We start from the raw sequence: 10,058 nt of genomic DNA on the forward strand, positions 1-10,058 counted from the left end.
TCTAACATCTCTTGTAAAAGGTCTTGAAAGCAGAATTCAAAATGTATTTTAGATTACTGATGAAAAATGTTCTACTGTCAGAAGCAGCCAGATTGCCTGCTTTTAATTAGATCACTTGATGGCTGCAAGTCAATGTAGTAGCTTTCAAAGTTAAATATCCCTGAAATTTAGTTTATTCATGTTTCCGTTATTTGGCAAAATTCACGTGATTAGCTGCTATGTTAAAGCATGGTCACCAAGGTTGTTAAAGGCAAACTTTTACAGTTACTGTTATCACCTGATTTTTTTTCATTTGGTGACATGCTTTTCCCCTGTTGCAACCATAAAACAACAGCAGGTATTCAGTGTAGATCCCTGAGAAAGGGTGTCAGCTTGAATTCTAAATTTAATTCTAAATTTAATTCTAAATTCAAAAAACATACATGCTTAGTAGTTACTGATGTTGAAATGTGTAACAGTAACAGACATGATGCAATATTTGTTTTAATGAGTAAATATTGCACTTAAAATTCAATCTAACTTTTTTATAAATTAAAATATTTCATTTTGGGAAAGAATCAGAAATACCTACCAGGAAATTCTCAGTTTTCTTTCTATTTTGAGTTTTGACTTGTTACACTGCAGTACTTTTTTTTTTTTCCCCCTCTCTCTCTTTCTCTCTTTTTTTCTTTTTTAAGTGGAGAGTGAGGAAAGAAGCTATGATGGGACTTGCACAGATATACAAGAAATATTCATTACAGTCAGAAGCAGGAAAAGAAGCTGCAAAACAGATTTCATGGATTAAGGACAAACTTCTGCACATATATTATCAAAACAGTATTGATGACCGGTAAGTCAATCTTTATTTGTTTTAAAAGCTAGGCAATTCTGTGAATAAGTGAGGTAACTTGTACGCAGAATGTTTTTCTTTGTGCTTAAGCACTGACAAAAATGAGGAGACTGTTAATCCTGTATGTTTTGATCCAGTGCATAATCTGATATGGTTGTAGTGTTGTCCTCTTTTGTTTTCCTCTGCTTTTTTTAAGGACAGAAGTGATTCTAAAAAGTGAGTTAGGTTGAAATATTTCAAAATTCTTAGCTGTACTTCACAACTACTTCTGTAAAGAAGGCTTTTGTCTGTATTTTAGTAGTTTGCTGATTTTATGCTAAAATTCAATAAATTGGTTTAATTTACTTTAACTTTGGCCTTGCATGTTGCTCCTGCATGCTTTAAAAACAAGTCTAATTAGTAAATGTAGTGAAAATGGTTAAGGCATCTCACTGTAAAAAGTTAGTTCTCCTTTGCGATTAATAGCTATGAATTGGAGCCTTGCTCTGGATTTGTAGTGAAAACAGTGCCTCTGTCAACCTAGCTGTAAATTTGTAATGTGGTGGTTTGAGTTCAAACACGGTTGCCCATTGGGGCAGCTTCCGTTGTCTCGGGAACTAGCCTGCCTTGACTAATCAAGGGGCCTTGTAGGCTTTGGAAGTGGGCCTTTGACCTTCACAGCATGATCAAATACAAATGATATTATAAACCCCATACAAATTCATTCAGAAACTTGCACCCTCAAAATTCATCTCCAAAATAAGCAATTGTATCATGGTACCACAGAAATGGAAGGACCTGTTGGGGTCATTAGGTCAACTAGCTGGATTTGGGTTTTGACCACCTGCTCCAACTGGAAGACTTTAGCTTATGCCTGTGTGTAAGGACTTSTCATTTCCAGCCTAAACTTAAATGGCTAGTTTATACCCATATACTCTGCTTTGCTGACACTGACCTCAACTGACATAAGGCTTGGGCCTTCTTGGTATTTAAGGTTGCAACGTGGGTTTGGTTTTCCTTTGGCTCACAGTATTTCCTAGGTAACTAATAGACCCAGTCTTTCTCTCCTCTTGATTCAAAATAAGCAGCTTCAATGTAAAAGCATAAAAGCAGAAGCTTTTCTTAATTTCCATGTGAATGTACTTGTATTTTTTCCATTTTTGAAGCAACAGAAATGGGATAAACTCAATCCTGGGGGGGGGGGGGGTGGATCCAATTCCTTCTGACTAATATCTGAATTCTCCTTTGTGTTGATTATATCACACATGTTATCATAATACCTGATATTTTGTTTCTATTTTAGGCCCATTAATGAAAATAAATTATTGATCCCAATAGTGACCTTAATGAAATTCACTAATAACATCTCTTTGGGCTGATAATTAAGAGATGTCCTTCACTTAAAATCCTTTGATCCCTATCCAGATTAGTACACTTGATCTTGATAATATCATTTCTTAACAGTTTTACTGCTAATATTAAGGATTGTGTGTTATCTCTTCCATAATGATAAAGTTTTTTTAGTTTACACTGAATTTTATTGGAAATTAAGTTACTTGACCTTTAGTGACCTTTTTTCTTTTTTTTTTCTTTTTAATAACCTGGTCTCTATATGCAATGACTGATCTCTAAGTAAGTTTGAGAATTTTTGAATGACTATTTTAGCCATTTATGACCACTTTTTTGCTTTATCATTTAAGTTCCTTAATGCTGTCTTTCAGATTACTTGTTGAACGCATTTTTGCTCAGTACATGGTCCCTCACAACTTGGAAACAAATGAACGAATGAAATGTTTATATTACCTTTACGCAACCCTGGATTCAAATGCTGTGAAGTATGTGCTGTTACTGACTTCTTACAAAATGTTGTATAATACTACTATTATTGTAAGTTAATTCTAAATTGTTATGAGTAGCCTAAGCCAGTGGACAAAAATACATCATGAATTATCAGTAAATGGAATGTAGCAGCAGTATATATTCTTCAAATGAGAGTCTGGGGGGGGGGGGAAATAGTAGGATGTTTTCTAACAAGGTGTGGTACCTTTTAACCATAAGCAGCTAAAAAGTGTCAAAAGTCTGGTAAGAAGCTTCAGTGTACTTCTGTCCTTCTATGTGCTGAAAAAGATAGCATAAGTTTGTAGGAGCATCTACTAGCCCTAGACTTATCTGACAACTACTGAATTAATTTACTCATCCATTTAGCAGCCAGGATGACTTAAAGGTGGGAAGGAATTACTTGTTTGTCTCTTCCCCTTCACTGTGTGTTTTATTTATGATTGTCCTATGAGCTTCAATACTTGTCTTCTGTTGCTTAAAAATAGGAGCATGAATTTGACTAATGAAAGCTTTACTTCTGTATATCATGTTCACAATTTGATTGAATTTAGTTAGTTTTCCTTTGCTTCTGTTTAGTGGTACTCTGCCACTTGAAAAACAAATATATTTTTTTCCCATGTGGTAGACTGGAAAAATTTCTGTATACCATAGAATGGCTAAAAACCCCAAAGCTTTCAAATACTCCAGAAAATGATGTTTGAATCCCCTATATTTGCCATATTACCTGGGTCAAAATACTACAATGGTATAACGTATAAAAATTAAGAATAATATTTTAAAAATAAAAATGATTAGTATTGTATTAGATATTTTTAGTATGGGCTAAAGAAAAATGCAAAATGTAGGTTTTTTTCAGTACTTGTTTTGGACAGCAAATAATTTCTGATTTCTGCTGTTGCTGTATGCAACAGTACATATTTTATAAACTTAGTATAGTCAGTTAGTTAAACAGAACTGACTTTTGTTACTTGTGGATTCTAAAAGTTGTTCAAACGATGCTGTGATTCTCGCTCCCCCGACAGGTTATTTTTTCTAGAAAGTGTGCTAATTTTCAGTTTTGTACAATGTCTCTAATGCTCTTCGTACAAGTCTGATCTTGTCCATTCTTCACCGTTTGTTGATCCGTTAGTTGCCTTTTATATGCAAGAAAGACATTGTTTTGATGATAAAAATCTTAAACATCTGCTTTAGCCTGCTCCTTGGAATGTTTTTAGAGGAGTAATTGCAGACTTGTACAAATGAGTTCTTTATAGCACAGACATATTAGTTTGCTTCCCCCCTCTTTTACAGGCAGTGTAGTTAGGCATCTGAAATGAAATTTATTTCAAAATCTCACTTCGTTCCAGTCTAATCTGACCAATTTCATATCACTCCACTAGGAAACACTTCAGGCTTTGACACACACAGAGCAATGAAATTTCAGATGATAAGCACTTTCCTGAGTCTGAAGTTGAAAAGAATTTAAAGGCTGGTTTTGGACAATTGTGTTATTGAATAGAAGACTTTGACAACTCTTCTTTTTTCATTTTTATGTAAACATGCATATGTTTTTTTCCTTTAGAGCATTGAACGAAATGTGGAAATGTCAGAATCTGCTACGACATCAAGTAAAGGATTTAGTCGACCTGATAAAACAGCCCAAAGTAAGTTCGGTTTGCCTTTATCCTCCAGTGCATATACAGTTTTATTTAAAATAATATGCTATTTGTTTAATTCCAGAAAAAAATAGCATTTGATGAAGTATCTCAAGCTTATTCTTAATGATAGATATGAAATATTTTGAAATTTAACTGAAATTCCGCTAGACTATGCTTGCAGTAGGAAATGTGTATACATTTCTTCAGTAAGAGTGAAAAGATAGGGTTGGTTAGAAATTTTTAAAGATTGTCAGTCCTTTGTCTGTTACTGAAATACTTCCTCTTCGTGTTTGAGAGCTACATCCCACCAGGATTGTTCTGATTTTTGAAAATCAAAGAAAAAACAGCAAATTTGTTTTTGACTGCCAAACTGAGTAATTAAGAAAACTTACTGCTGTATCTTTATTTATCTTATGCATGATTAGTAATGTTTAAAAAAAATCTGAATACTTTTATCCCAGCAAATGGCTTGGTTTTCTTCCTCTTTGGAGACTTCTTAAATGCTGTGTTGAAAATGTCAGACTACAGTTAAATTCTTTGTACAGAAAATTTACTCGGTAGAAAAAAAAAAAAAAAGTGGCATTTATAGAGGACTTATTTATGATATCCCGATAAAGTAAATCTCATATTTGTTTTGGCTATGTGTGTGTACTCATGTTGAAAAATCATAGAAAATAAAAATGATAGGTATGATTTGGAATGGGAGTAGAACTTAACTTTAATCTGTTGGTGCTGTTTTGAAAAGAAATAGTGTGTATTATAAAGCATTGCCATGTTCTTATTCATATATTTGTCAATTTTATCTTGTATGTGCGTATATACTCACATACCACAGATAAATTTAATGCAGTGTAATGACTGAATTATCCATTTGCTGAAATAACCTGAACAGGAAGAGATGGTAACTGCATTTTTTAGAAGTGTGGTTGTATTATCTAATGTTATCTGCTTGGCAATGCTACTGTTTTGCAGATAGAAAAAGACTCATCAAATCAAAATTAATCCCTTACTGTTTCAATCATATTATAGTTGTAATGAAATTGATTGCAGTGAAACTCATAATTTTGATTTAGTGCATTTAAAATGTTTTAATACAGTATTAAATTGTAGGTGCAGTAATTGCACATACAGTAATACTTCATGCTGTTTCAGTGACCTTATTTAAATAATTTTAACAATGCTTTAATTGTTTCTTATGTTCCTCATCTAATTTAAATACACTCATGTATAATCTAGAACTTGAGTTAGTTTCTTAGTATTTTCTGCTTTTCAGTTGAAAGTGAAATTTCAGCTTTCTCCCTTTGGTTTTCAGAGAGATATGCCTTCTCAGTTGTAAAATATCTGATATGACATGGAGTTAAACGTCTAGTTTTAATGAATGCCAACATCAGCATCACACTGAAAACAGTATATGCTGTTGATGTGTCTACATTTTTGTCCATGTGGTTTTCATCATATCTCACTCTTAAGTACTAATTCACTAAGCTCAAATATTTTTGTGTAACAGGGCTGTATGTGAGAATTTAGGGGGCTTGTGACAGTCTGATATGCTCAACTATTTTATACAAAACGTTTCTTACTGTGATGGTTTGCTTTTTTTTTTTTTTTTTTTCAAACTAAGTGTATATTTTCATAATCACAGTGGAAATGAAGGGGGAAAGAGTCTAAACAATGAAGGTGTTAATAATCTTGAGACGTATTCATTGGCCATTCAGAACTGTGGGAACTTTTTTTTAGTTTAAGGAGGCAAAATTGAAATGAACTAGTAACATTTTAGAGTATAGCTTAATATTACCATATGTGCTTTTTCACTCTGCACTAATTTCTCCAATTAATTTTGATGGCTTAGTTGTTCTTTTTTCTCCTGTAAGTGTTGTCCCTGTGGCAAGTGTAGGGTTGGTGAGAGCTATCTTGGAGATGATCAGTGATAGGACAAGTAGCAATGTACAGAAGTTGCCACAAGCAAGTTCTGATTAGATATTAGGAAAAAAAAAGTGCGGTGAGGGTAATCAAATACTGGAACGGGTTGTCCAGAGAGGTTGTGAAATCTCTGTCCTTGGAAATATTCTAAAGTCAACTAGACAAGGCCCGGAGCAACCTGATCTAAGTTGGCCCCACTTTGAGTATGTGTTTCAACCAGGTGACATCCCATTGTCACTTCCAACCTAAATTGTTCTGTGATTTGAAGTCTTTAACTTTTTCCAGTCCACTGTTTATTCTCATCTTAAAAAAAACTTCTGGCTATTTAGTGAAACACTTCATTTTTTTTCCTGTATTCCAGTGTAAGTGCTGTTGTTTGCTTTGGTAATTACTTCAGTTTCACTACCTTTAAGCATAAAATGGTACTAGTTGTTCTTCCTTATGTTTTTCCCCTACTTAACTGCTGAAGATTCTTCCTGATTTTTAGTTTGTTCGCCTTCCACCCCCCTGCTGCCTTGTCAGACAAACTTTTGACAATAGAGCAGTATAGAGTGGCTTTCTACTTTGGACTTATCTTTAATTCCACTTTGTTTCCTGGGATTATTAATATTGCTATAAGAGTCTTTGCTCTTCCAGTATGTCCTCAAACCAGTATCTTACCTCATTATGCACCGATTGTGGTGTTGTCCATTTCTGGATAGACAGGTGAGCAGTGCTTTATTTTGTCTTGCAAAAAGGAAATTTGAAGTATATATTTGGCTTGAAGTGTTTTGAAAGTATTTGGAAGTATGGGAGAATTTGGAAGAGTGAAAAAGGTGTTGGTGTTGGTGTCGTTGGTTTTAAATCAGAACAACTTAAAACTTGGGCAATTTTGGAAAAGTGAAGTGGTCTGGATTCTGTGCTATTCTTTTGTTCTTCCACAGCTTTCAGTAAGATTTATAGCCTAGTTTCAGGTAAATCAGGCAAGCTGTCTTGTGTTCGGTGTTGAGGAAGTTGAAAGTCTGTTAAGAAACTTTCCATTTCTGTTGATCATAATTTCTCCTAACTGGGGAGAGAATAGACCTCAAACTTGTCTTTAAAATGAGTTACTCTTCTGAAGGGCAAAAGCATAATTCACAGCTTGTCCTGTTCTCCTATGGTAATAATATAGATTTAAATGAAATAATTAAACTTGCTTGTTCACATGTGGAAAAGTGTGTGACAGCTGTTATGTCTATGTTAAAGACATAAACTTTGTTTGCTGCAACTATGCTGCTGTTCTTCTGTATCATGAAGCCAAGATCATGTTGATAAAATGCCGCAGTAAATCTTCTAAAAAGAAGTTTCTCAATCATCACTAGTCTGTCATGTTCAGAAGCTGTAAAAATACTTCTGACTCAGGTTATTTCATGTTTGAATGAACGATTAGCAGTTCGCTCAACTTAAGGGCTGTTCTACTGGGAGCTTTAGCCAGTGTTTTGGCTGCTCCTCTGTAATAGTTTAAGCCTTCTATGAGAAAATACTGAAGTGTCTTGCAACATTACCTCTTAACGGTTGTTTCCTGATTGAATCTGATGAAAAGGCCCAGCTTAAGTCTTTATTTGCCTCCTGTTAAGTACTTTGCAGAAAAAAAGCTTTTCATCACAATGGTGAGCCTCCTTTCTGAGGGTTTTTCTTTTTTTTTTTAGGTAATAGGTAAGCTTAAAAATTATAATTTTGTCTGTTATAAGGGGAGTTCTCTAAAAGACAGTTTTAGCAATGGTGGCTAAGCACTGATCTTTAATGTTATATAGTTTTGAATGAAAGCTCATAAATGGTGGTTGTGCTTTCATTTAAAATTTTGCCCAGAGGAATATCATTTGCTAATTGCAGGCCATAATTGATGCTACTTACACTTATGAAGCCTTGTGGACTTTGTAAGCTATCTCATCAAGATTGCTCTTTCAGAAGTCATTCGTCAAAAGAGCTGTTTCCATTATGGTTTGGAGGCTGCTAGGTCTGTGTGCTTTTGACTCTGTTGCTGCAAGCTTAAATTTTCAGGTTCTCATTTTCATCCTGCTTAAGAATGAGGATTTCAGAGTTGTTTGACAACACTTATTTTTACACAACAGTGAAGGATTTCAGTTTGTTTTTTTTCTTTCATCCACCTTAGAACACTTCTATGAAGATGATTAAGGCATTATCCTCACTTTACAATTAAGGATTCCCTCTGACATTTCTACTTGTATTTCCATTGTATTTTGAGCTTCAGTGTAATTCCACAAAAGTTCCTTGTCTATAAAATACTGTAGATTACAGCTAACAGGGAAAAAAGTGTTTTAGAAACTGTTTTGTCTACCTGCAACAGTGGGTGATATGTTGCAGAATACTACTTATTTGTAAGAAACATGTTCTTATAAAGAAAACTGTTTGCTGTGTAGTTTTACATGGCTGTGAATTTCTTTTCCCTCTTCTGTTTCCTTTACATGTTAAAGGGAACTGATTGCTAGGATGGACTTCTCACGTGGAATTTGAAATCATGTACCCAAAGAATCGGTGATGGAAGAAAAAAATTGAGATAAAAGTCTGTTTTGTGACATTTACTATGCCTGTGATGAGCTATTGGACTACTTTTTTTTTTTAATCAGAGGCAGTTTCGCTGAAATCCAGACTTCACTGATCTCTGGAAATGCAATTATGTTTTCATATTTTACTGTTATAAAGGTTCCTGGCTGTTATTTTTGTAATTACACTGTTATCCTCTGTCTTCCCTGTTCAGCTTAACAGTAGCAATAGTCTTAATATTGATTTTCTCCGTTCTTTACAATAAGGTGGGAGTTACTGCTGAGACTACTTAGGATCAGTATGTGAACAAGAAGATAAAGTGAATTTAATGCTTGCTGTTCGTTTTTTATTTAAAAACAAGAGCCTTTACATGGAAAACACTATTACAGGAAAAAAGCCATTTGTCCTGTTCATAAAATACATGGTAAATTAAGAATTAATAAAAAATATTTTATAAACAAATATGTGAGGAAAAGAGTGTTACTGTAGCTGTGATTCATCTTTTACTTCTTGTAACCATCTAGCATTAACTTTGCAGTGGTGCCTTTTGACTGCTAATATGCTCATGTACTAGCCAAATGCTAGGGGCCAACTTGCTGATAATACAGCATTATGGAATATTGTGCACTGTAGTCAAGTGGAAATACATAATGTAAAATTTTTACTTAATATATTTTTTTATTTTGACTTGCAGACAGATGCCAGCAGTAAAGCTATATTCTCAAAAGTGATGGTTATAACAAGTAAGTCAGCTGAAGCATATTAAAAATTGTCTAAAAGTTGCTGTTGAAATATGTTGCTTTCCTCTTTTAAAATCATTTGAGATGAGTTTAATGCACTTCTATAACAAATCATGATAGTCATAATAAAACAGTATGCTTTGGAGAATTATGAAGACATCTGTAAGGAGAATTAATTCCTTATTGTAAAATATCTCCAGTTATGAAGCTTATCATATGATACTTTGGCTTCATTTCTAACTGTTGCTGATTAATACAAAATGTAGATGATCTCAAGTTAATAACGTTTGTGTCAGCATTTATCGTAGAATATATATTAACTGATGTTAACTAACATTAAACTAGCTATCAACTTACCTGTTTTTGAGGTGTTGATATTGTAAATGCTGTTGGGGAACATGAAGGAGTTTGGGTTTCAGAAGAAGGAAAGCACTTTGGAAACTGAAGAACTTCCATGTAACGTGAACTCTTGCCAAACCCCACCTCCCCACAGCCCAAAGCATTAGAACTAGTGGAAGGAAGAAAAACTTGCTTTACAATTCCAAAATTTTGTTTTTAATCAAGCTTTTTTTTTTCCTTTTTTTTTTTTAA

At 33.9% G+C, this 10,058-nt stretch overlaps 1 protein-coding gene across 1 annotated transcript in view; it reads left to right on the forward strand.

The window, feature by feature from the left end:
• The window catches only part of LOC112972712 (sister chromatid cohesion protein PDS5 homolog B), a gene marked incomplete at its 3' end in the record, with an annotated part of 63,869 nt that extends 54,399 nt beyond the window's left edge, over nt 1–9,470 (forward strand). Inside the window, exons 12-15 of the mRNA XM_026079651.1 lie at nt 678–829; nt 2,530–2,643; nt 4,209–4,290; nt 9,422–9,470. Of these exons, the coding sequence (XP_025935436.1) occupies nt 678–829; nt 2,530–2,643; nt 4,209–4,290; nt 9,422–9,470 (397 nt within the window). The remainder of the gene's footprint in view (nt 1–677; nt 830–2,529; nt 2,644–4,208; nt 4,291–9,421) is intronic.
• Nucleotides 9,471–10,058: the final 588 nt, after the last annotated feature.

The sequence above is a fragment of the Apteryx rowi genome, unplaced genomic scaffold (assembly GCF_003343035.1).
Source record: "Apteryx rowi isolate R43461 unplaced genomic scaffold, aptRow1 scaffold_1148, whole genome shotgun sequence".
In the NCBI taxonomy this organism is placed as follows: domain Eukaryota; kingdom Metazoa; phylum Chordata; class Aves; order Apterygiformes; family Apterygidae; genus Apteryx; species Apteryx rowi.